This window comes from Hordeum vulgare, chromosome 4H (assembly GCF_904849725.1).
Source record: "Hordeum vulgare subsp. vulgare chromosome 4H, MorexV3_pseudomolecules_assembly, whole genome shotgun sequence".
Lineage (NCBI taxonomy): Eukaryota > Viridiplantae > Streptophyta > Magnoliopsida > Poales > Poaceae > Hordeum > Hordeum vulgare.
The window spans coordinates 564,905,594-564,929,578 of NC_058521.1; the positions used below are offsets into that span (position 1 = coordinate 564,905,594).

Genomic DNA, 23,985 nt, shown 5'->3' on the forward strand with positions numbered 1-23,985 from the left:
GTTTATAATTTGGGTCTTGTCCATCACATGATTCTCCCAATGATGTGATCCCGTTATCAAGTGACAACACTTGCCTCTGGCGAGGAAACCTTGACTATCTTCGATCAACGAACTAGTCAACTAGAGGCTCACTAGGGACAGTGTGTTGTCTATGTATCCCGCACATGTATTTGAGTTTCCAATCAATACAATTCTAGCATGGATAATAAACTATTATTATGAACAAGGAAATATAATAATAACTAATTTATTATTGCCTCTAGGGCATATTTCCAACAGTCTCCCACTTGCACTAGAGTCAATAATCTAGTTCACATCACTGTGTGATTGCAATGAATCTAACACCCATACAGTTCTGGGGTTCGATCATGTCTTGCTTGTGAGAGAGGTTTTAGTCAACGGTTCTGAACCTTTCAGATCCATGTGTGCTTTACAAATCTATATGTCATCTTATAGATGTTGCTACTATGTGTACTTGGAAATATTCCAAATATCTACTCTACTATACGAATCCGTTTTACTACTCAGAGTTTTTCGGATTAGTGTCAAAGCTTGCATTGACGTAACCCTTTTCGACGAACTCTTTAATCACCTCCATAATCGAGAAAAATTCCTTAGTCCATTAGTTACTAAGGATAACTTTGACCGATCTTTAGTGATCCAATTCTGGATCACTCTTTGTACCTCTTGACAGACTTATGGCAAGGCACACATCAGGTGAGGTACACAGCATGACATACTTTAGAGTCTACGGCTAAGGCATAGGGGGCGACCTTCGTCCTTTCTCTTTCTCCTGTCGTGGTCGGGCTTTGAGTCTTACTCAAATTCACACCTTACAACACAGCCAAGAACTCCTTCTTTGCTGATCTATTTTGAACTCCTTCAAAAATCCTGACAAGGCATGCATTTCATTGAAAGTTCTATTTAGCGTTTTGATCCATCTCTATAGATCTTGATACTCAATGTTCAAGTATCTCCATCCAGGTCTTCCTTTGAAAAACTCCTTTCAAACAACCCTTTATGCTTGACAGAAATTCTACATTACTTTCGATCAACAATATGTCAACCACATATACTTATGAGAAATTCTATAGTGCTCCCACTCACTTCTTTGGAAATACAAGTTTCTCATAAACCTTGTACAAACCCAAAAAACTTAGATAATCTCATCAAAGCGTATATTCCAACTCCGAGATGCTTGCACCAGTCCATAGAAGGATCGCTGGAGCTTGCATACTCGTTAGCATCCTTAGGATCGACAAAACCTTCTGGTTGTGTCACATACAAACTTTCCTCAAGGAAACCGTCAGGGAAACAATGTTTTGACATCCTATGTGCAATATTTCATAAATAATGCAACAACTGCCAACATAATTCCAACAGACTTTTAGGATCGCTACGAGTGAGAAAGTCTCATCATAGTTAACTCTTTGAACTTGTGGGAAACATCTTTGCGACAAATCGAGCTTTTCTTGACGGTGACTTTTCACCATCATTGTCTGTCTTCCTTTTAAAGATTCATCTTTACTTAATAGTCTTACGACCATCAAGTAGTTCTTCCAAAGTCTAGACTTTATTTTCATACATGGATCCTCTCTCGGATTTCATGGCCTCCAGCCATTTGCCGGAATCCGGGCTCACCATCGCTTCTCCATAGCTCGTAGGTTTATTGATGTTCAACAACATGACCTCCAAGACAGGGTTACCATACCACTCTGTAGTAGTACGCGACCTTGTCGACCTACGAGTTTTGTAGTAACTTGATCCGAAGCTCAATGATCACCATCATTAGTTTCTAGTTCAATTGGTGTAGGCGCCACATGAACAACTTCATGTGTCCTCCTACACACTGGTTGAAGTGATGGTTCAATAACCTTATCAAGTTCCACCACCCTCCCACTCAATTCTTTCGAGAGAAACCTTTCCTCGAGAAAGGACCCGTTTCTAGAAACAAACACTTTGCTTCCGGATCTAAGATAGGAGATGTATCCAACTGTTTTGGATATCCTATGAAGATGCATTTATCCGCTTTGGGTTCGGGCTTATAAGACTGAAACTTTTTCACATAAGCGTTGCAACCCCAAACTTTCAAGAAACGATAGCTCAGGTTTCTCCAAACCATAGTTCATACTGTGTCATCTCAACGGAAATACACGGTGCCCTATTTAAAGTGCATGCGGTTGTCTCTAATGCATAACCCATAAATGATAGTGGTAATTCGATAATAGACATCATAGTATGCACCATATCAAATAGGACGCGGTTATGACGTTCAGACACACCATCACACTATGGTGTTCTAGGTGGCATAAATTGCAAAACAATTTCCACATTGTCTTAACTGTGTACCGAGACTCGCAACTCAGATATTCATCTCTATGATCATATCGTAGACAGTTTATCCTCACGTCACGACGATCTTCACTCTGAAATAGCATTGAACTTTTCAATATTTCAGACTTTGTGATTCATCAATTAAATACTCATGTATCTTACTCAATTCCTCAGTGAAGTAAGAACATAATGATATCCACTGCGTGCCTCAGCACTCATTGGACTGCACACATAAAAAATGTATTGCTTCCAACAAGTTACTTTCTTGTTCCATGTGGTATGATTTTGCATGTTTCAAGTGATTCAAAATGAAGTGAATCCAAACGATCCATCCGCATGGAGTTTCTTCATGCATTTATACCAACAGATGTGGTTTGCATGTCTCAAACGTTTCAAAAATGAGTGAGTACAAATATCCATCAACATGGAGCTTCTCCATGCATTTTACACCAACACGACTCAAGTGGCAGTGCCACAAGTAAGTGGTACTATCATTATTACTTTGTATCTTTTGGCACCAATATTATGAACATGTGTAACACTACGATTGAGATTCAATAAACCATTGAAGGTAATTATTGAAGCAAATAGAATAACTATTATTCTCTTTAAATGAATAATCGTATTGCGATAAACATGATCCAATCATGTTCATGCTCAACGCATACACCAAATAACAATTATTTAGGTTTAACACCAATCCCGATGGTAGAGGGAGCGTGCGATGTTTTGATCACATCAACCTTGGAAACACTTCCAACACGTATCGTCACCTCGCCTTTAGCTAGTCTCCATTTATTCCGTAGCTTTTATTTGGAGTTACTAATCACTTAGCAACCGAACCGGTATCTAATACCGTTGTGCTACTAGGAGTACTAGTAAAGTACACATCAATATCATGTATATCAAATATACTTTTGTCGACTTTTCCAGCCTTCTTATCTACCAAGTATCTAGGGTAGCTCCGCCTCAGTGACCATTCCCGTCATAACAGAAGCACTTAGTCTCGGGTTTGGGTTCAATCTCAGGTTTCTTCATTAGAGCAGCAACTGATTTGACGTTTCATGAAGTATTTATTCTAGCCTTTCCCTCCTTGAAACTAGTGGTTTTACTAACACACAACAAATGATGCTCCTTCTTGATTTCTACTTTCGCAGTGTCAAACATTGAAATCGCTCAAGGATCATCATATCTATCCTTGATATGTTATAGTTCATCACGAAGCTCTAGCAACTTAGTGGCAGTGACTTTGGAGAACCATCACTATCTCATCTGGAAGATTAACTCCCACTTGATTCAAGCGATTGTTGTATTCAGACAATCTGAGCACATGCTCAATGATTAAGCTTTTCTCCTTTACTTTGTAGACAAAGAATCTTGTCGGAGGTCTCATACCTCTCAACAAGGGCACGAGTATGAAATATCAATTTCATCTCTTAGAACATCTCTTATGTTCCGTGACGTTTCAAAACATCTTCGACGCCTCGCTTCTAAGCCATTAAGTATTATGCATTGAACTATCACGTAGTCATAAAAATGTGTATGTCAGATGTTCGCAACATCCACAGACGACACTTGAGGTGCAGCACACCGAGTGGTGCATTAAGGACATAAGCCTTCTGTGCAACAATGAAGACAATCTCAGTTTTACGGACGCAGTCCGCAAAGTTGCTACTATAATCTTTCAACTAAATTTTCTCTAGTAACATATAAAAAACAGTAGAGCTATAGCGCAAGCTACATCATAATTTGCAAAGCCTTTTGACTATGTTCATGATAATTAGTTCAATTAGTCATATTACTTAAGAACTCCCACTCAAAAATACATCCCTCTAGTCATTTGAGTGGCGCATGATCCAAATCCACTAACTCAAGTCCGATCATCACGTGAGTTGAGTATAGTTTCAGTGGTAAACAACTCTATGCTAATCATATAAACTATATGATTCATGCTCGCACTTTCGGTCACTTGTGTTCCGAGGCCATGTCTGCACATGCTAGGCTCGTCAAGTTTAACCCAAGTGTTCCGTTGTGGAACTGTTTTGCACCCGTTGTATGTGAACGTTCAGTCTATCACACTCGATCATCATGTGGTGCCTCGAAACGACGAACTATCGCAACGGTGCACAGTGGGGGAGAACACAATTTTATCTTGAAATTTTAGTGAGGGATGACCTTATAATGCTACTGTCGTTCTAAGCAAGATAAGGTGCATAAAAGGATTAACATCACATGCAATTCATAAGTGACATGATATGGCCATGATCTTGTGCTTCTTGATCTCCATCACCAAAGCACCGACATGATCTTCATCGTCACCAGTGCTACACCATGATCTCCATCATCGTGCCGCCATCTAGGTTGTCATGCTATATATGCTATCACTACTAAAGCTACAACCTACCAATAAAGTAAACGCATCTCCAAGCACAAACGTTAGTTTAAAGACAACCCTATGGCTCCTGCCGGTTGCCGTAGCATCGACGTGCAAGTCGATATTAACTATTACAACATGATCATCTCATACATCCAATAAATCACATCATGTGTTTGGCCATATCACATCACAAGCATACCGTGCAAAAAACAAGTTAGACGTCCTCTAATTTGTTGTTGCACGTTTTACGTGGCTGCTATGGGTATCTAGTATGATCGCATCTTACTTACGCAAAACCACGACGTAGATGTGCAAATTGCTATTTAACCTCTCTCCAAGGACCGCCTCGGTCAAATCCAATTCAACTAGAGTTGAAGAAACATGCACCCGCCAGTCATCTTTATGCAACGAGTTGCATGTTAGTCGATGAAACGATCCAACAATAATGTTGGTCCGGGCCGCTTCAATCCAACAATACCGTCGAATCGAGAAAAGAGTAAGGAGGACAGCAAATCGAACATCAACACCCACAAAAACTTTTTGTCTTCTACTCGAGATTACATCTACGCATGAACCTAGCTCATGATGCCACTGTTGGGGAACGTTGCATGGGAAACAAAAAATTTCCTACGCACACGAAGACCTATCATGGTGATGTCCATCTACGAGAGGAGATTAGATCCACATACCCTTGTAGATCGCTAAGCGAGAAGCATTAAGAAACATGGTTGATGTAGTGGTACAACTTTGTGATTCAAATCAACGTCGTCCCACGATTCGTCCCACGATCCGTTCCGATCTAGCGCTGAACGGACGGCACGTGCGCGTTCAGCACACGTACAGCTCGATGATGATCTCGACCTTCTTAATCCAGCAAGAGAGACGGAGAAGTAGATGAGTTCTCTGGCAGTGTGACGGCACGCCGGTGGTCGTGATGATCTACTCCTGCAGGGCTCCGCCCGAGATCCGTAGAAATTCGATGTAGAGGAAGAACTACATGGTATAGGTTTGAGTTGCACCTAGCAAAGTTGTGTCTCAAAAGCCCTTAAACCACCAATATATATAGGAGGAGGGGAGGGGCTAGCCTTGGGGCTCAAGGGAACCCCAAGGGCGCTGGCCAAGGAGGAGGAGGTGGACTCCCACCCTAATTCGGTTTGGGGGAAGGAGTCCACTCCTTCCTTCCCACCTCCCTCTTTCCTTGTTTTTCTTTTTTCCTTTGGATTTTTCTTCTTGTGGCGCCATAGACTACTTGGGCTGGCCTCACCAGCCCACTAAGGGCTGGTGCACCACCCTAGTTCTACTGGGCTCACTCCCGGGTGGGTGGGCCCCTCCCGGTGAATATCCGGAACCCATTCATCACTCCCGGTACACTGCCGACAATGCCCGAAAAATTTCCGGTGACCAAATGAAACCATCCTATATATCAATCTTCGTTTCCGTACCATTCCGGAAACCTTCATGATGTTCGTGATCTCATCCGAGACTCCGAACAACCTTCGGTCACCAACACATATAACTCAACTATACTAAAACATCATTGGACCTTAAGTGTGCAGACCGTGCAGGTTCAAGAACTATGCAGACATGACCCGAGCCACTCCTCGGTCAATATCCAATAGCGGGACCTGGATGTCCATATTGGATTCTACATATTCTATGAAGATCTTATCGGTTGAACCTTTGTGCCAAGGATTCATATAATCCCGTATATCATTCCCTTTGTCCTTCGGTATGTTACTTGCCCGAGATTTGATCGTCGGTATCCACATACCTATTTCAATCTCGTTACCAGCAAGTCTCTTTACTCATTCCGTAATACAAGATCCCGTGACTAACACTTGAGTCACATTGCTTGCAAGGCTTGCATGTGATGTTGTATTACCGAGTGGGCCCCGAGATACCTCTCCGTCACACGGAGTGACAAATCCCAGTCTTGATCCATGCTAACTCAACGTACACCTTCGGAGATACCTGTACAACACCTTTATAGTCACCCAGTAACGTTGTGACATTTTTTACACACAAGGTATTCCTCCGGTGTCAGTGAGTTACATGATCTCTTGGTCATAGGAATGTATACTTGTCATGCAGAAAACAACAGCAACAAAATGACACGATCACATGCTACGTTTATAATTTGGGTCTTGTCCATCACATGATTCTCCCAATGATGTGATACCGTTATCAAGTGACAACAGTTGCCTATGGCTAGGAAACCTTGACCATCTTCGATCAACGAACTAGTCAACTAGAGGCTCACTAGGGACAGTGTGTTGCCTATGTATCCACACATGTATTTGAGTTTCCAATCAATACAATTCTAGCATGGATAATAAACGATTATTATGAACAACTAAATATAATAATAACTAATTTATTATTGCCTCTAGGGCATATTTCCAACATTTCCATAGCCCGTTGATATACCTAGTTGTTGTGAGACTATCTTCTTCCTTTCTTTTTGCAACCTCCACCACATTCCATTCCATCTATAGTGCTATGTCCATGGCTCATGCTCATGTATTGCGTGAGAGTTGAAAAGATTTGAGAACATAAAAAGTGTGAAACAATTGCTTGATTTTCATCGGGGTTGTGCATGATTTAGATACGTTGTGTGGTGAAGATGGAGCATAGCCATACCATATGATTTGTAGGGATAACTTTCAAAGACCATGTTATTTTGAAAGGAAGCAATTGCCTTATTAGTATGGTTGAAATATTATTGTTTTTGTGTCAATATTAGACTTTTGTTTTGAGTCTTATGGATCTGAATATTCATGCCACAACAGAGAATATTACATGGATAAATATGTTAGATAGCATTCCACATCAAAAATTCTGTTGTTATCGTTTACCTACTCGAGGACGAGCACGAATTAAGCTTGGGGATGGTGATACGTCTCCGTATCTACAAATTTTGATTGTTGCATGCTATTATATTATATATTTTGGATGTTTTATTTGCATTTATATGCTGTTTTTTAATTATTTTTGGGACTAACCTATTAATCTAGAGCCTAGTGGCAGTTTCTATTTTTCCCATGTTTTGAATATTGCAGATAAGGAATATTAAACTGAGTCCAAATGGAATAAAATCTTCGGAAATATTTTTCTTGGACTAGAAGACACGCAACAGACTTGGAGTAGGGGGAAAGGCAGTTGCCGGGAGGCCACAAGCCTGCAGGGCGTGCCTTGGTGGGGTGGCCACGCCCCGTGGCTTGTGGGCCCCTGGAGGTCTCCTAACCCTAATTCGTGTCCTATAAATTCCCAAATATTCTCATATCGCCAAAAAGAGCCACAAAAATACTTTTACACCGTCGGGAGCCTCTGTTCCCGGGAGGTCCATTCTGGGAGCCTTTTCCGGTAATCTGCCGGAGAGAGATTTGATCACGGAGGGCATCTACATCAACTCCATTGCCCCTCCGATGAAGCGTGAGTTGTTTGTTGGGGAACGTCGCATGGGAAACAAAAAATTTCCTACGCGTACGAAGACCTATCATGGTGATGTCCATCTACGAGAGGGGATGAGTGATCTACGTACCCTTGTAGACCGTACAGCAGAAGCGTTAGTGAACGCGGTTGATGTAGTGGAACGTCCTCACGTCCCTCGATCCGCCCCGCGAACAATCTCGTGATCAGTCCCACGATCTAGTACCGAACGGACGGCACCTCCGCGTTCAGCACACGTACAGCTCGACGATGATCTCGGCCTTCTTGATCCAGCAATAGAGATGGAGAGGTAGAAGAGTTCTCCGGCAGCGTGACGGCGCTCCGGAGGTTGGTGATGATCTCGTCTCAGGAGGGCTCCGCCCGAGCTCCGCAGAAACGCGATCTAGAGGAAAAACCGTGGAGGTATGTGGTCGGGCTGCCGTGGAAAAGTCGTCTCAAATCAGCCCTAAAACCTCCGTATATATAGGTGGGAGAGAGGGGACCTTGCCTTGGGGCTCAAGGAGCCCCAAGGGGGTCGGCCGAGCCAAGGGGGGAAGGTCTCCCCCCCAAACCGAGTTGGACTTGGTTTGGTGGGTGGGAGTCCTTCCTTCCCTTCCCACCTCCTCTTTTTTTTCTTTCTCTTTGATTTTTCTTCCAATGCACATAGGGCCCTTTTGGGCTGTCCCACCAGCCCACTAAGGGCTGGTGCGCCACCCTCAAGGCCTATGGGCTTCCCCGGGGTGGGTTGCCCCCCCGGTGAACTCCCGGAACCCATTCGTCATTCCCGGTACATTCCCGGTAACTCCAAAAACCTTCCGGTAATCAAATGAGGTCATCCTATATATCAATCTTCGTTTCCGGACCATTTCGGAAACCCTCATGACGTCCGTGATCTCATCCGGGACTCCGAACAACATTCGGTAACCAACCATATAACTCAAATACGCATAAAACAACGTCGAACCTTAAGTGTGCAGACCCTGCGGGTTCGAGAACTATGTAGACATGACCCGAGAGACTCCTCGGTCAATATCCAATAGCGGGACCTGGATGCCCATATTGGATCCTACATATTCTACGAAGATCTTATCGTTTGAACCTCAGTGCCAAGGATTCATATAATCCCGTATGTCATTCCCTTTGTCCTTCGGTATGTTACTTGCCCGAGATTCGATCGTCAGTATCCGCATACCTATTTCAATCTCGTTTACCGGCAAGTCTCTTTACTCGTTCCGTAATACAAGATCCCGCAACTTACACTAAGTTACATTGCTTGCAAGGCTTGTGTGTGATGTTGTATTACCGAGTGGGCCCTGAGATACCTCTCCATCACACGGAGTGACAAGTCCCAGTCTTGATCCATACTAACTCAACGAACACCTTCGGAGATACCTGTAGAGCATCTTTATAGTCACCCAGTTACGTTGCGACATTTGATACACACAAAGTATTCCTCCGGTGTTAGTGAGTTATATGATCTCATGGTCATCGGAACAAATACTTGACACGCAGAAAACAGTAGCAACAAAATGACACGATCAACATGCTACGTCTATTAGTTTGGGTCTAGTCCATCACGTGATTCTCCTATTGACGTGATCCAGTTATCAAGCAACAACACCTTGTTCATAATCAGAAGACAGTGACTATCTTTGATCAACTGGCTAGCCAACTAGAGGCTTGCTAGGGACAGTGTTTTGTCTATGTATCCACACATGTAAATGAGTCTTCATTCAATACAATTATAGCATTGATAATAAACGATTATCTTGATACAGGAATTATAATAATAACTATATTTATTATTGCCTCTAGGGCATAATTCCAACATTGTTCACCACACACCTACGGGTCCATAGCTAGTAGCTAAATGGCTTCTTCTCTCTCTATGATCTTCAATATCATGTTCTTCATGATCCTCATGGAGATCTATCTGATGTAATACTTTTTTGCGGTGTGTTTATATTCGGATTATCTATGAATATTATCTGAGTATCTTTTGAATTCTTATGCATGATTTTATATCTTTGCAAGTCTCTTTGAATTATTGGTTTGGTTTGGCCAACTAGATTGGTAATTGTTGCAATGGAAGAAGTGTTTAGTTTTGGGTTCAATCCTGCGGTGTCCTCACCCAGTGACAATAGGGGTAGCGAGGCATGTATTGTATTGTTGCCATCGAGGATAAAAAGATAGGGTTTTTTATCATATTGCTTGAGTTTATCCCTCTACATCATGTCATCTTACTTAATGTGTTACTTTGTTCTTCATAAACTAAATACTCTAGATGGAGGCATGAATCGGTCAATGTGTGGAGTAATAGTAGTAGATGCATTATCGTTTTGGTCTACTTGATACGGACGTGATGCCTATATACATAATCATTGTCGTAGATATCTTCATGATTATTCGCTTTTCTATCATTTGCTCAACAGTAATTTGTTCACCCAGCGTATTATTTTCCTTTATGAGAAAAGCCTCTAGTGAAACCTATGCCCCCCGGGTCTATTTTCCATATTATATTTTTAGATCTATAAACCAAAAATACCAAAAATATTTTGCTACTATTTATTTACTTTAGTTTTACTTTCACATCAATCAATATTTTATATCAATCTCTATCAGATCTCATCTTTGCAAATAACTTTGAAGGTATTGACAACCCCTTTTTAGTGTTGGGGGCAAGTGTTTGATTGTTTGTGTAGGTTCAGAGATTGGGGTCTTGCTTGTTCCTCCTACTGGATTGATACCTTGGTTCTCAACAAACTGAAAAAAAATACTTATCTACTTCGTTGTTCACCTTTTCTCTTAAAGGGAAAATCAACGCAAGCTCAAGAGGTAGCATTGATCTACATCTTTCTTTTGATTTCTCTGTTTTTTCTTTTTTTTCCTAGCCTTTTTTCCTTTTTTTTCCTTTTTCTCTTATTTTTTTCTCGTTATTCATTGGGTTTCTCTTTTTTCTTCTTCTCTAACATTTACAGTGTATATGTAATATATTTTTTAATACACCTCTTATATTTCTCAAGTACAATATTAATATTTGTTGAATACATGGTCAACATTTTTCAGTATATATTTAAATTTTTTCAAATGTTTGATTATAGAAGATTCATTTTTAATATATGGTCAATATTATTTCCATACACATTTAAAATTTTCCAAATGCTTGTGTTACATTTTTCAAATACCACAACTTCATTTTTTGAATATGTGTTGAACTGTTTTCTACACACATTTATCAGCTTTTCAAATGCTTGAGTAACATTTTAAAACACCATATTTACATCCTTTGAATACATGGTCAACATTTCTGTTATACAGATTTAACATTTTTTCAAATGCTTGAGGAACATTTTTCGAATACCAAATCTACATTTTTTAATAGATGGTCAATAAATTTTTTATACATAATTGATATTTTTTCAAATTCATGATAATCATTTTCCAAATACAAGATTAACATTTTTCTAATACATGTTCACATTTTGTCTATACACATTAAATAATTTTCAAATGCTTGATTAACAATTTTCAAACACAATATTAACATTTTTAATACATGTTCAATATTGTTCTATGCACATTTAACATTTTTAGACATTTTTTCCAATACAAGATTATGATTTTTTAATACAAGATCAACATTGTTTCTATACACATTTAATATTTTTAAACGCTTCATTAACATATTTAAAATACACGATTAACTATTTTTTAATACACAGTCAACATTTCTTAATATACAATTTGAAATGCTTGACTATGTTTTTTCAAATTCTTGATTAAGATTTTTTAAATACATGATCAACTTGTAATACACATTTGTATTTTTCTGTATACATTTTTTGTATACACGAGAAACATTTTCTCAGTACATATTAACATTATTTTTTCAAATGCTTGGTTACATAAATTTTGATTCACAGTTCGTGTCATGTTTCTACATAAAATTTTACAATGCTTTTATATAAAGTTTGATCCACAGTTTGTGTCATGTTTCCTTGATCTGTTACTCCAACATGTGCCATCCGCTTGCTGGGATGGCTAGCACCAGCTGCTCCTAGTGAAGCAACCATGATTCAAACACCGGTACTCCATTTTTAGTTGTTCGGTGTGTTCCACTAGGTCTGGATAAACACCTCACGGGCCGGCACATTCATTTGTGACATTCTTTTTCTTCTTGATTTGATTCGCGTGAAGCGAGGTATAGACGCGCCTAAACAAAATGTACATAAGCAACCTAATAGCAATCATGTATGGGCCTGGATGACGTCTGGCAAATCTTATTATACGCCTTGAGCATAAAGCCCCAAATCGCACAGAATAGCACAGTTAACGTTTTTCTTCTTCTTTCTTTCTCCATTTTTCAGCAGTTTCGGTGATTGCTTTGCCAATCGTTCGATTAAATTTTCCCTTTTCATTTTCCTGTTTTATTTTTCTTCTTCTTTTTTATGCATGCATATTTAAATCGTGACCATTTTTATATTTGCGAACAACTTTGAAATTTTGAATTTTTTTCAAATTCATGGCATTGTTTTACCAGAATCATGAACTTTTCTAAATTAATTCATGGCATTATATGTCTTTGCTCTGAACGAAAACACAAGATCTTCCCTTTTCGCTAGACCAAGCAAAGGTCGATGTGCGAGCGTTTTGTCCTTGGTGAAGGTGGTGGTTCAAAGCTTGGCTTCGGTGATGAAAAACCCAGGTTTAACCTTTGGTTGAAGTTGTCAATACCGGCATACGCATACCAATCCTGTTTTTAAATGCTTTGTCTATGAGTAGCACATTTTTTTAACTCGGTCACATGAACTAGGATTTTCGGTAGGATTGTGGTGATCTTGTATCGGGGGAGATCCTTGGGTGGCCTCGATCTTTATTTTTCTGTAGGCCGATTTGATGCTGGACTTGCTTGAGATCATAAAATAATCAATAAAATGTGTCTTTGTGCATCTAATGATGTAGAGGTTGGGGTTGTTATCCCTGTGAAAAAAGTTAAAACGAGATTGGGGTTGGGTCTTTGATTTATATTTCTCTCTTCTTATTTTTATTTCTTGGATATATGCATCATGATGTTTTTAGATATCTTTTTGGTGGAGAGGCTGGATGTAATGGTTATCTTCACAATATTAATATATTTTATTTATCGAAAATGTCGTTAACCCCCCCCCCCCCCCCTCTACTTTTTTTGCTAGCTTATTTAATGATTTTGTCCTCCCATAGCCGATGGCTCCATCCAATCATTTGCTTACTTTAGAATTATTTTTATCCGCAAACCTTTAGCTTGGTCCTAAAGTTGCAAGCCTATATCTGTTTGTGTGCAAGTGCAACAAAAGAGAGGCTCCAAAGGTAGTGCCCCGTGAACATGGCCCTAGAATCAAGGGGGACAGGTGAACGGTGATGCAAACGAAGAAAGAAATCGAAAGCTATAACCAATGCCGCAGTCAACATTGCTTCTACTAGCGGTATGTTTTACTACTCTTTTTTTCTTTTCGTTGGTAGAGTTATTGCATGGGTTTACAAAAGTAGAGTGTGCAACCATCCACAATTTCCATTAGGTCCTAATTAACCATATAAAATAGCCTGCATTTTGATGCAGACAAACAACTTGAATGCCGATGGTACCACCAACAAAGTTCAAACAAAATCAACAGAATGAATATTACACCCACTCATGATCCATGAACTGGACCACAAACATCCGAACTTGGCTCCAAATGTCCAAACTCCAAAGCGTGAATGTTCCAAAGACCATTACTTTCATAAAAGGATGTTTCGAGAGCAAAATATATATTATGGTCATCCTTTCTAGGACAAGCTACATAAACTAAGTCGCACTTGCCCAGTAGTAAATCTCATCAGTCATCACTTATCATCTCCCGCGTGCTAGTTTTGTCTCCCCAATGCCATATGTAAGATCCTAAACCTCAATCCCTAAAGATTAGCGTCCAGCTCAATCCATCCACTGCTACTTAGAACCCCTCAAAAGCAGCACCGCTCCTGGCCAGTGATCATACACGGTCACACACGCCTACTCCTCACGTTGCCCGGCCATTTGGCACTGCCATAGCCATCATGGGGTGCACCACCTCGAGGCAAGCTCGGCATGACCTCCGGTACTGCCCGTCGCCGCTCCCGCTGCCGCGCTGCCAGTCGTTCCCCGCCCGCTTCGACGCCGGCGTCCACCTCGTGCGGCTCACGTCGTCCACGCTCGGGTCCCTCGAGGTCGACAAGGCCGCCGGGCTGCGTGGGCCAGAGGTGGCCGCTGAGGCCGGCGCGCGCGCGCCCAGGAGGCTGGTGCCGCGCACGCCGACCATGACGCCGCCCAACGAGCCCGAGGACATCGACGCGTGGGCGCTCATGGCCGGCCTGGAGGAGCACTCGCCGTTGATGGCCGCGCCGTTCGGGCGCCACTCCTTCTCGTTCCCGATCGCCGCCGCGGCACAGCAGGAGTTCGCCGCGTCATCCAAGGTCACGCCGCTGCCCATGAGGATGCCTCCCGTGAACGACGACGAGATGGCGAGCAAGGCGAAGGCGCCGCCGCGTAAGGCCGTGCTCTACTTCACGTCGCTGCGCGGCGTGCGCGCCACGCACGAGGACTGCTCCCTGGCGCGCGCCATCCTCAAGGGCTACGGCGTGCGCATCGACGAGCGGGACGTGTCCATGCACCGCGGCTTCCGCGACGAGCTCCACGGCCTCCTCGGCCTCAGGGCCGGCGCCCTCGCCAAGTGCTGGGCGCCGGCCGCGCCGACCCTGCCGAGCCTGTTCGTGGACGGGGAGCTCGTAGGCAACGCGGAAGAGCTGAAGCGGCTGCACGAGACAGGAGAGCTGGCCGCGAGGCTCGCCGGATGCGAGAGCGGGCCCCCCGGCGCGTGCGAAGCATGCGGGGACGCCCGGTTCGTGCTCTGCGAGGCGTGCTCCGGTAGCTGCAAGGTGTACGTGGACGAAGAGGACGTAGAGGACGGTGAAGGGACGGACGACGGCGGCTCGGGGTTCCGGCGGTGCACAGAGTGCAACGAGAATGGCATCGTGAGGTGCTCCGTCTGCTGCTGCTCATGAGACGTTGCGGAGTTTTGCCGGCGCGCCATTTTGGATGTGGTGCTCAGCCCTTGTGATTTTGTGAATGCATGATGGTGCGTGCGTGTTTTTCGCGTGATCGACGGTGCGGTGACGCGCTTGTTGTTTCTTCGTGTATGTCTGCGATTCAGTGAGTAGAGATACCAACACTGCATGCTTGATTCAGGTGTGTCCGCTGTTCCTGATGTGATTTGAATTGAGCCAAATGTTCCACAAGAGAAATTCAGATAGTTCTTGCCGGCCACAGCGGCAGTCGACCGTTTCCTTTACGCGTCCGGCTGACCGCCCAACTTGCTGCTAGTTTTAGGTTCTAGCTTTAACTTATTGTAGGCGCGTAGCGCACGCAAGCGGTCTCTGTTCAAAGCCGGCGCCGCATCGTAGCCCCCTTTTGAGAAAAGAGATACTACAAACTGTACTACAAAGTGAGCCACAAGATCAGGACAATTGGAGCAAAACAAGGTGCTCCAGCTGAAAATTCCCAATGCAATAGTACTAGATACAAAGCCCCTAGCTTCTAGATCAATCATCATCCAGTAGGGATGCGGTCACAAGTTCAGTTGAAATGGACAAGCCTTGTTTGGAGTAGTAATTTCAGAGTATATGCATCGGATCGGATGACGGGGATAAGGCAGGGCCGGTCCCTCGCCTTTGAGAGGGTTTTTTCCAAACAAGAGAACATCTCACGCAGTAGAAGATCACCGAACCAACCATTTGTTGCCCATAATCGATTAATCGTAAGCCACCAGACCCCACCACCAGAGCTTCAAATTCATAGCAATAAATCAGCGGAGGCAATCTCTTTCTCTCTCGCGTGCGCACACGCACGCACACACACGTGCACGCATGCGCGTGAACACACATACTGGAGAAGAGCCAACTACCTTAATCACCGTGGCGTCTTCGATATTGCTCCCTTATCAACATTGCCAAAATAGCCTTGGTGCACCAACATTGAGAGCAATCTCTTCACCCACACGACACGAGGTCAATTTACTCGACGTCGTGAAAATCTTGGGGCCGGTTGTCGGTGTCAAAACCGGCTGATCTCGAATAGGGGGTCTGAACTATGGATCAAGGGTCGATGGATAACAAGGAACGGTGAAGACGGTGTTTTACCCAGGTTCGAACCCTCATAATGGAGATAAAACCCTACGTCTTGCTCTTCTTGTTATTGATGGGATACTACAGAATACAGAGTTGATCTATTGCGAGATTGATGTTGTGGTCTAAACCCTAATCGTAATGAGTTTGATGTATCCTAGGAACTGTGACCCCTGGCTTATATAGATGCCACGGGTGTCAGGGTTTACACAAAGTCGGTTAAAACGTAGAAGGAATATGCTGAATATTACATCTCCTTGGATTACACGCCAAGTCTTCAGGACAGTCCATCACGAATCCGATACTTCTACCAACGTACGAACATGCCAGAGAGTCCGGCCCATAAGGACAAGTAGGTAGCCAAAGGACCCCCTAATCCCGGACTCCATCAGTAGCCCTCGGATTAGCCTTCAATGCCGAAATCCTCCTCCATTGATGACGTCACGTGTGCTCTGGCTTGCGAGACGAGTTCCTCTTTTTTTATTTAACCAAAGATAGTTCGAATCTCAATGATTCCTTCTCCTTTAAACACATAAAAAATATATAAATTTTTATCCGTAGGCCTACCGTTTAACAACGAGCGACATCTTTCCTAATTCGAAAGGCCACAGTTGGCCACGACCCGTTTTTTTTGAACGAGCAACTCCAGACCATTTTATTGGCACGTCCCACCATGGAGATCGTGCCCCCTTTTCGAGGGATATGGTTTATAGTTTGGGTTTATCCCACCCACAACTGCGAGGCCTTCGGCATTCTGCTGAGTTATAAAAGGTAAAAACCGTCACCTCGGCCTCTTCACGCAGCTCAAATCTCGCTCACCATCGCCATTCCCTACTTCCTAAGCTCCAGCGCCCTAGCTCTCCTTTTCCTCTCGAGCTCTCGAATCCCCTCACCAGTCTGGAAATGGCCAGCGCCGGCTCCAAGGGCAAGTGGGAAGTCTCCTCCGTCTCTGAAAATGACATTTTGGAGCTGAAGAGCTGCGGCTATCTTCCAGAGAACATAGCCCATCGTGCGCTGGAGAACGACCAGGTTATCCCCAGTCCTAAAGAAGGGAAGGCCATGGATGTGAAGGAGCTCACGAAGAGGATCTCCGATCCAATGGAGAAAATCGACCTCACCAACGTGGTACAGGTGATGCTGCATCACGATCGTCTCCCGTGCCAGTACCGGCCCATCCCGATGTGGGAATATGATCCGGATAATTCGGACACTCCGACTCGACTGGTACGGAGCTTTTTCCGCACCACACTTGAGAATCCGTGGAAGGCTCCATTCAAGTAGCAAAAGACTTGGCGTGAGGAGAAGGAGGACGAAGGCCTTTCCCTCCTTAATCCTGCGGGATCGATAATGTTTTTACATAATTGTTTAACCTTTAACCCTTCCTTTTTAACAAGGCACTTGCCTCTCCCTCCCCCAATACCCGCAGATCTGGTTGAAGAAATCCGGACGGATTAACTGTCCGACGCCTTTGCCCCAGGATGTCATGACCCCTGTGCTGGCGGCCATGCTGGCCGAGAAGCCGTATACGGCTCCGACCGAGAAGGAGGAACAAAAGGAGGGGAAGAAGAAGATCCGGGAGGGTCTTCGATCGAAGGGTCCCCCGGACACTAAGTCCGAAGAGACACTGTCTCCCTCCCACATGGAGGGAGAGGAGGAGGAAAATGAGGAGGAGGTAAGTGACTCCTCCCATACCAAAAAGAGAGCGGCATCTGAAGACGCCAAGGGAGATCAAGCTCCTATTGCTTCGAAGGAGCCATGCAGGGCCTCTATGGCCCTGTTCGCCGACATTCCGGACTCGGATGAGGAGTCGGCAAATGAGGAACCGGTCCCTTGAAGGACCCTCAGGGTGAAACCCCGAGTCAAAAGGTATGTACATAATGTCCGAATATGCGTTCCCTCTAATTGCTACGTCTCTAATTAGGATTATACTCCGCATTACAGCCCGCAGCGAGGCTTCCCCACTGATCAAATTTCGGAGGGGGATTCCCAGCTAGACAATATGGCTGAAAGCAGGACCAGCTTGCCCTATTCACCTCCCCCTGCAGCCGAGGGGACCGGGAGGTGGTATCTAGGGAGGTCCCTGTCACGCCCAAGATGCGACCCTATCCTCAATTTGGCACGAGGGCCTCGTCAGGGATAGAAGCGCATCTCGTCGTGTCGCAAGAATGGATATCGTCACAAGTACATGTACTGAAAAGAAGAGATATATATAGAGTTGGGTTAAACTCGCCACAAGTTACATCAGAGTCACATCAGTACATTACATAATCATCAAGAGTAAGAGCAGGGTCCGACTACGGACGAAAACAAACGAGAAAAATAAGAACGACGTCCATCCTTGCTATCCCAGGCTGCCGGCCTGGAACCCATCCTAGATCGATGAAGACGAAGAAGAAGAAGCAACTCCAAATGAACAATCAATGCGCTCGCGTCAAGTAACCTTTACCTGTACCTGCAACTGGTGTTGTAGTAATCTGTGAGCCACACGGGACTCAACAATCTCATTTCCAAAGGTATCAAGACTAGCAAAGCTTAATGGGTGAGGTATGGTTAAGTGGTGAGGTTGCAGCAGCGGCTAAGCATATATTTGGTGGCTAAACATACGAGTACAAGAAATAAGAGGGGGGATGATCTACGCATAGCGGACGTGAACTACTCATGATCAAAAGAATGACCCTGAACACCTACCTACGTCAGACATAACCCCACCGTGTCCTCGATCGGAGAAGGAACTCACGAAAGAGACAGTCATAGTTACGCACACAGTTGGCAAGTTTTAATTAAGTTAACTTCAAGTTATCTAGAACCAGTGTTAAACAAAGCTTCCACGTTGCCACATAACCGTGGGCACGGCTTTCCGAAAGATTTAACCCTGCAAGGGTGCTCCAACTAGTCCATCACAAATTACCACAAGCCGCATAGAAATCCTCAATCACGAAGCTCGCGATCTCGTCGGATTCCCTAGTGGAAAACCTCAACTCTGAGATTACCCAAAACATCACCGGAATCCCGATGCACAAGATATCTCGTCAAAGGTAATACTAATCCAGCAATTCCACCCGGTGTGTCGACGAACCCGATAGGAGCCGCGTATCTCGTTCTCAGGACACACCGTCTATGCATAGTGGACGGTAGCCAAACCTCGAGTTGCCCCGAGGTAGCACCGCCGACTGCTAGGTGGGTGGACCAACACTCGTGCGGAGCACCGGCCCGGGGGGTTGATTAAATTATCCTGGGGTCCAGAAAGTCCCTATGCAATTTTATTAGGTGATTAGGAAAATGTAGTACCAATGTTGGGCCTTGCCAGACCAGCTTTAATCTAAAACGAATTATCAAGGGGGTCCCCATAACAACCCCGATCGTGTTAGGAGTGCTCAATTATGGAACATAACATCGGCAGCCGGAAACTAAGGGGGCAAAGGTGGAACAAAACACCAGGCTAGAAAGGCCGAGCCTTCCACCTTTTACCAAGTATATAGGTGCATTAAATTAAATAGCATTTAATATGGTGATATGCCAAGGAACCCATGTTTCACATGGAAGCAACTGCACCTGCAACTAGCAATGCTAACACAGGGTTAAGCAAGCAGTAACATAGCTAATCAGTGGTTTGCTAGGTTGAAAAGGTTGAAGGTTTTCATGGCATTGTTGAGAGGCTCATATTTAACATGTGGTAGGCAACGAGACATAATCGATAGAAGCGATAAAACTAGCATGGCAATGATAGTAATGGTATCTGGGGAAATGGTCATCTTGCCTGAGATCCCGCTTGGAAGAAGAACAACTCGGAGAAGTCAGCGAACCAACGTAGTCGAACGGGTCCTTACATTCCGACACGCTTGCGGAACTCTATCGAGACGGGCAAACCGGAAACAAAAATCAACACAAATATTCGCCACGGCAAAAGCAAGACATGATGCAAACCCTAATATGATGCATGATCAGATCAATGATGCAAGGGATGGCATGGCAATTCACCACACACAACACTACACATTAAGTGAAGCTCGATATGCAACGGGTTACATATCGTCGAAACTCCACGATTAATTACTTAGTTCACTCCCGATTATTTACACGGCAATATTTAATTGTTGTTAACATGGCAAGGGGTGAAGCGACGTTTCTAGGTGGCATCCGAGTCGGGTAACACGCGAGACCTAGAACGGAGCTACGACGCAAGAGGCATGCAACACAATATATCATGCCATGAATGCGACATGCATGAGAGTTCATCAACACCACGACAAGAAGAGACAGAAACAAGTGTCGCCACGGCGAGCGAAAGGGAACTATGGAGGCAAGACGGAAACGATGCCACGACAACCTTCCTATCCCGATAACTCGACGAGCAATCGTGCCAACGTATAGGAAGCGTGTGCGGTAACGTTAAATAAAGATGGGGTGATCCCGGTTACCGGGTTCCCATGTGTCGAGGCACAACAAAAGAGGAACAACGTGCAACGTGAACATACGACGCAAACATACATTCATCTCATACATCACATCAACACGGTCACGACAACGTTCCATCGGTATACCTTCGAAGCCTGCAATCGTAGCGGATTGGTTCGAAGCGGACGTCATGGAAGTCGAGGTCGTTGTGGTCCTCGGGTCTCGTCGACGGTAGTCGTTCGCTCGGCGTCGTGGTTCACGGTCTTCGGCGTCGGTAGTCGATCTCGTTTCCGAAGATGGTCGGGGTCGTCGTTGTACACGGTGATCTTGTCGGTTCCACGACGGAGGGGAACGGCGCACGCGGCGACGCAAGCCGCAACACAGCAAAGGCGAGCAGAGGCCACTGCTACTAGTGGCAGCAACGGCAAGCTACGGCACAAGCTAGCAACATCTTCTAGCATGCAAGCAACCTACATCTACTAGCAACTAGCACTAGCAGCTAGCAACCTACAATAACTAAGCAACAACTCACAACACAAGCTAGCAGCAGCTACAAGCAAAGCAAGGCACGGCAAGCAGCAATCGGCAATAGGAGCAGCAACTTAGCAACGCAACAGGAGAGCGGCTCGGCAGGCAAGCAACACAAAACAACAACAACAAGGCGATGAGCAGCAACCTAGCAACTACAAGCCGACAGCAACACATGGCAGGCAAGCAGCTATCGTGACAGCAACAGCACTCGCAGCATCAGGCAGCAGCAAGCTGCTAGCATCAGCAGGGGGATCAACATGCAACGGGCAGGGGGGTCGAGACCTTGGCCATGGTGGCTCGGCAACAAGCGAGGAGGGGGGGCGCACCGGCGAGCACGGCAGGACGGCGGCGCGCAGAGGCCTCGGGCCGGCCATGGTGAGCTGCAGCAGGGGCTTACCGGCGAAGGGAGCTCGGCGCTGGAGAGGCCATGGCGGCGGCGACTCGGCAAGCAGCGAGGCGGCGAGGCGGGGCGAAGCAGCGAGCACGGCGGCGAGGGCTCGCGAGGAGGGGGCTGCGCGCGGAGGCAGCGAGGCGCAGCGAGGAGCACGAGGCGGCGCGGCAGACCTGCAGGCGGGCGGCCAATGAGGCGAGGGCAAGGGAGGCGAGCCATGGGACGAGGGCGACGCGCGGGGAGGCGAGCTTGCGAGGGGCGCGGGGCCAGGCGGCGCACGGGGCTGCTGGCGCAGGGATGTGCACAGGCGACGCCATGGCGCGCGGGGGCGCTCAGGGGAAGAGGGGATGGCCACGGGAGAAACAGAGGGGATCGAGGGGAGGCAGACGACGGCGCAGCGGGGGGAACGAGGCCACGAGGGAACGAGGCCAGGCTGGCTAGGTCAGGGTGAATCCGGCTGGGCCTTGGGCCTGGCCGGCAGCTCCTCCCTCCCTCTCTTTGATTTTTTTTCCTTTTATAAAAAAATAGAGAACAAACGCAAAAGAAAATATTTTTAACAAAATAAAAATGCCTTTACTCTTTTTTTAAATAATACCCCAACTATAAGAAATAGTTTGGGATTTTTTTAACGAATAAAAATAAAACCTTTTTTTAAGAATAAAATGAAACCCCCATTTAAACAAAAGAATAAAATAAAAGCTCTTTTAAAGGAGAAAATAAAAAAATGAGACTCTGTTTTAAAATAAAACAAATGGAAAAATAAATAAAATAAAAACCCAAGGGTTGCCCCCACATTTAATAAAAGGAGTTTTATTGAAAAGAAGAAGACGAACCCTTTTAAATAGGGGTTTAAAACGGGAAACTTTAGCAACCGCAAAAACGAAATAAGAGGGGAGAGGGGGAGAACTACTATCGCTCTACGTCTCGGTGATCACTCGAAGCACAACACTCAATACACCACACGCGACAGACGATGCAAGATGCCATGCATGATGCGATGATGCAAACTACATGATGATGCAAAAAATAAAAATAAGCACACGACGGAAACGGAAATAAAGGGGAATCTTGTGGAGCGTCGGTCTCGGGCTGTCACAACTCTCCTACACTGCCGGAGGATCTCGCCCCGAGATCCAAGAATGAAATGGGGAGAGGATGAGAAAGAACAAGAGGTAAAAATTAGTCGCTTCTTTGACAAACGAGTGAAACCAACGAACCTTGAAGGTTGCAAAGAGATGAGGAATGATAAGAGAAAGAAACAAGAATTCACGGAAAATTTCGGCAGCACTTCGGTTGGAAAACGGGACAAAAAAATCGAAAAGGTGGAAGAAATAGACAATATTCACAACAAACAAGTAAATAGAACAAGGGAACACCATGATCTTGATAGAACAAGATGATAGACCCAAAAGAGCAACATCACAAAGCCTGTGGAACAATAGAATAGGAACTAGCTCAAGCGGAAGAAGAGAATGAAGAAAGGAATGACAACTATCATCACGATAGAATTGAAGAGCCTCCGGATAGAAGAATAGATGGAGTAGTTGGAAAACCAACAACGAAAAGAACAAGATAGTAGTGGGCTTATGAAAATCGTCTCAACAAATATGAGGTGACAAACAACCACTAAAAGAACCACAGATAAATTGGGAGAAATAAGATATGAACAATTCTTACACCAAGAGGATAAATTGAGAACTTGGATTAACGACAAGCACCATGATAGCAACAATCCATAGGAAAAGCTTTAGGTGAAGTCCAAACCAAGATAGCTCAAAGAAGAAATCATGGGTTGAAATATCTCATGACCAAAGAATTGGTGGGTTTAATTATCTCATTCTTGAGAGGAAAACTCTTCGAAACTCCTACACTAACAAGAATGCTACAATAGCACCTCAAAGGATAAATGAAGAACAAATGCACTAAAATGCAAGGGAAAGAATGATTAAGGTTCTCCAACAAGAATCTTGAAGAACACTTGAGAATGGATTGAAACCTTGATGAACCACCAAGAAGGACCTCCGTATACGAATGAATGATGCAAAGATATCAAGGTAGAAAAGAATAAGATTATGACCTTGCCAGGATTTAGATGAAGCCTCACAAAGAGATACTTGATAGCACTTGCAACTTCGGAAAAATAAAGATAAACACACGAGAAAAGAATTGAAACCCTGAGCCACTCCGGAAGAAGAATTGAAATCTCTTGGAAGAAGGAAGAACAAGAATAAGAATTATGTTATGCTAATCCTTCACCAAGTTTAATTGATGAAAAGGAACGGATTAAACATACAACTTATTCCTCTTGAAAAGATTAAAGAGAGATAGATAAAGCCAAACTTAAGAAGTCTTG

The 23,985-nt window shown here is 44.5% G+C and overlaps 1 protein-coding gene across 1 annotated transcript; it reads left to right on the plus strand.

The window, feature by feature from the left end:
• The first annotated feature begins 14,012 nt into the window (after positions 1-14,012).
• Positions 14,013-15,375, plus strand: LOC123447075 (uncharacterized protein At5g39865-like). Its single transcript, XM_045123641.1, has one exon. The coding sequence runs from the start codon at positions 14,213-14,215 to the stop codon at positions 15,194-15,196; it is 984 nt and encodes a 327-aa protein (XP_044979576.1). The 5' UTR covers positions 14,013-14,212; the 3' UTR covers positions 15,197-15,375.
• Positions 15,376-23,985: the final 8,610 nt, after the last annotated feature.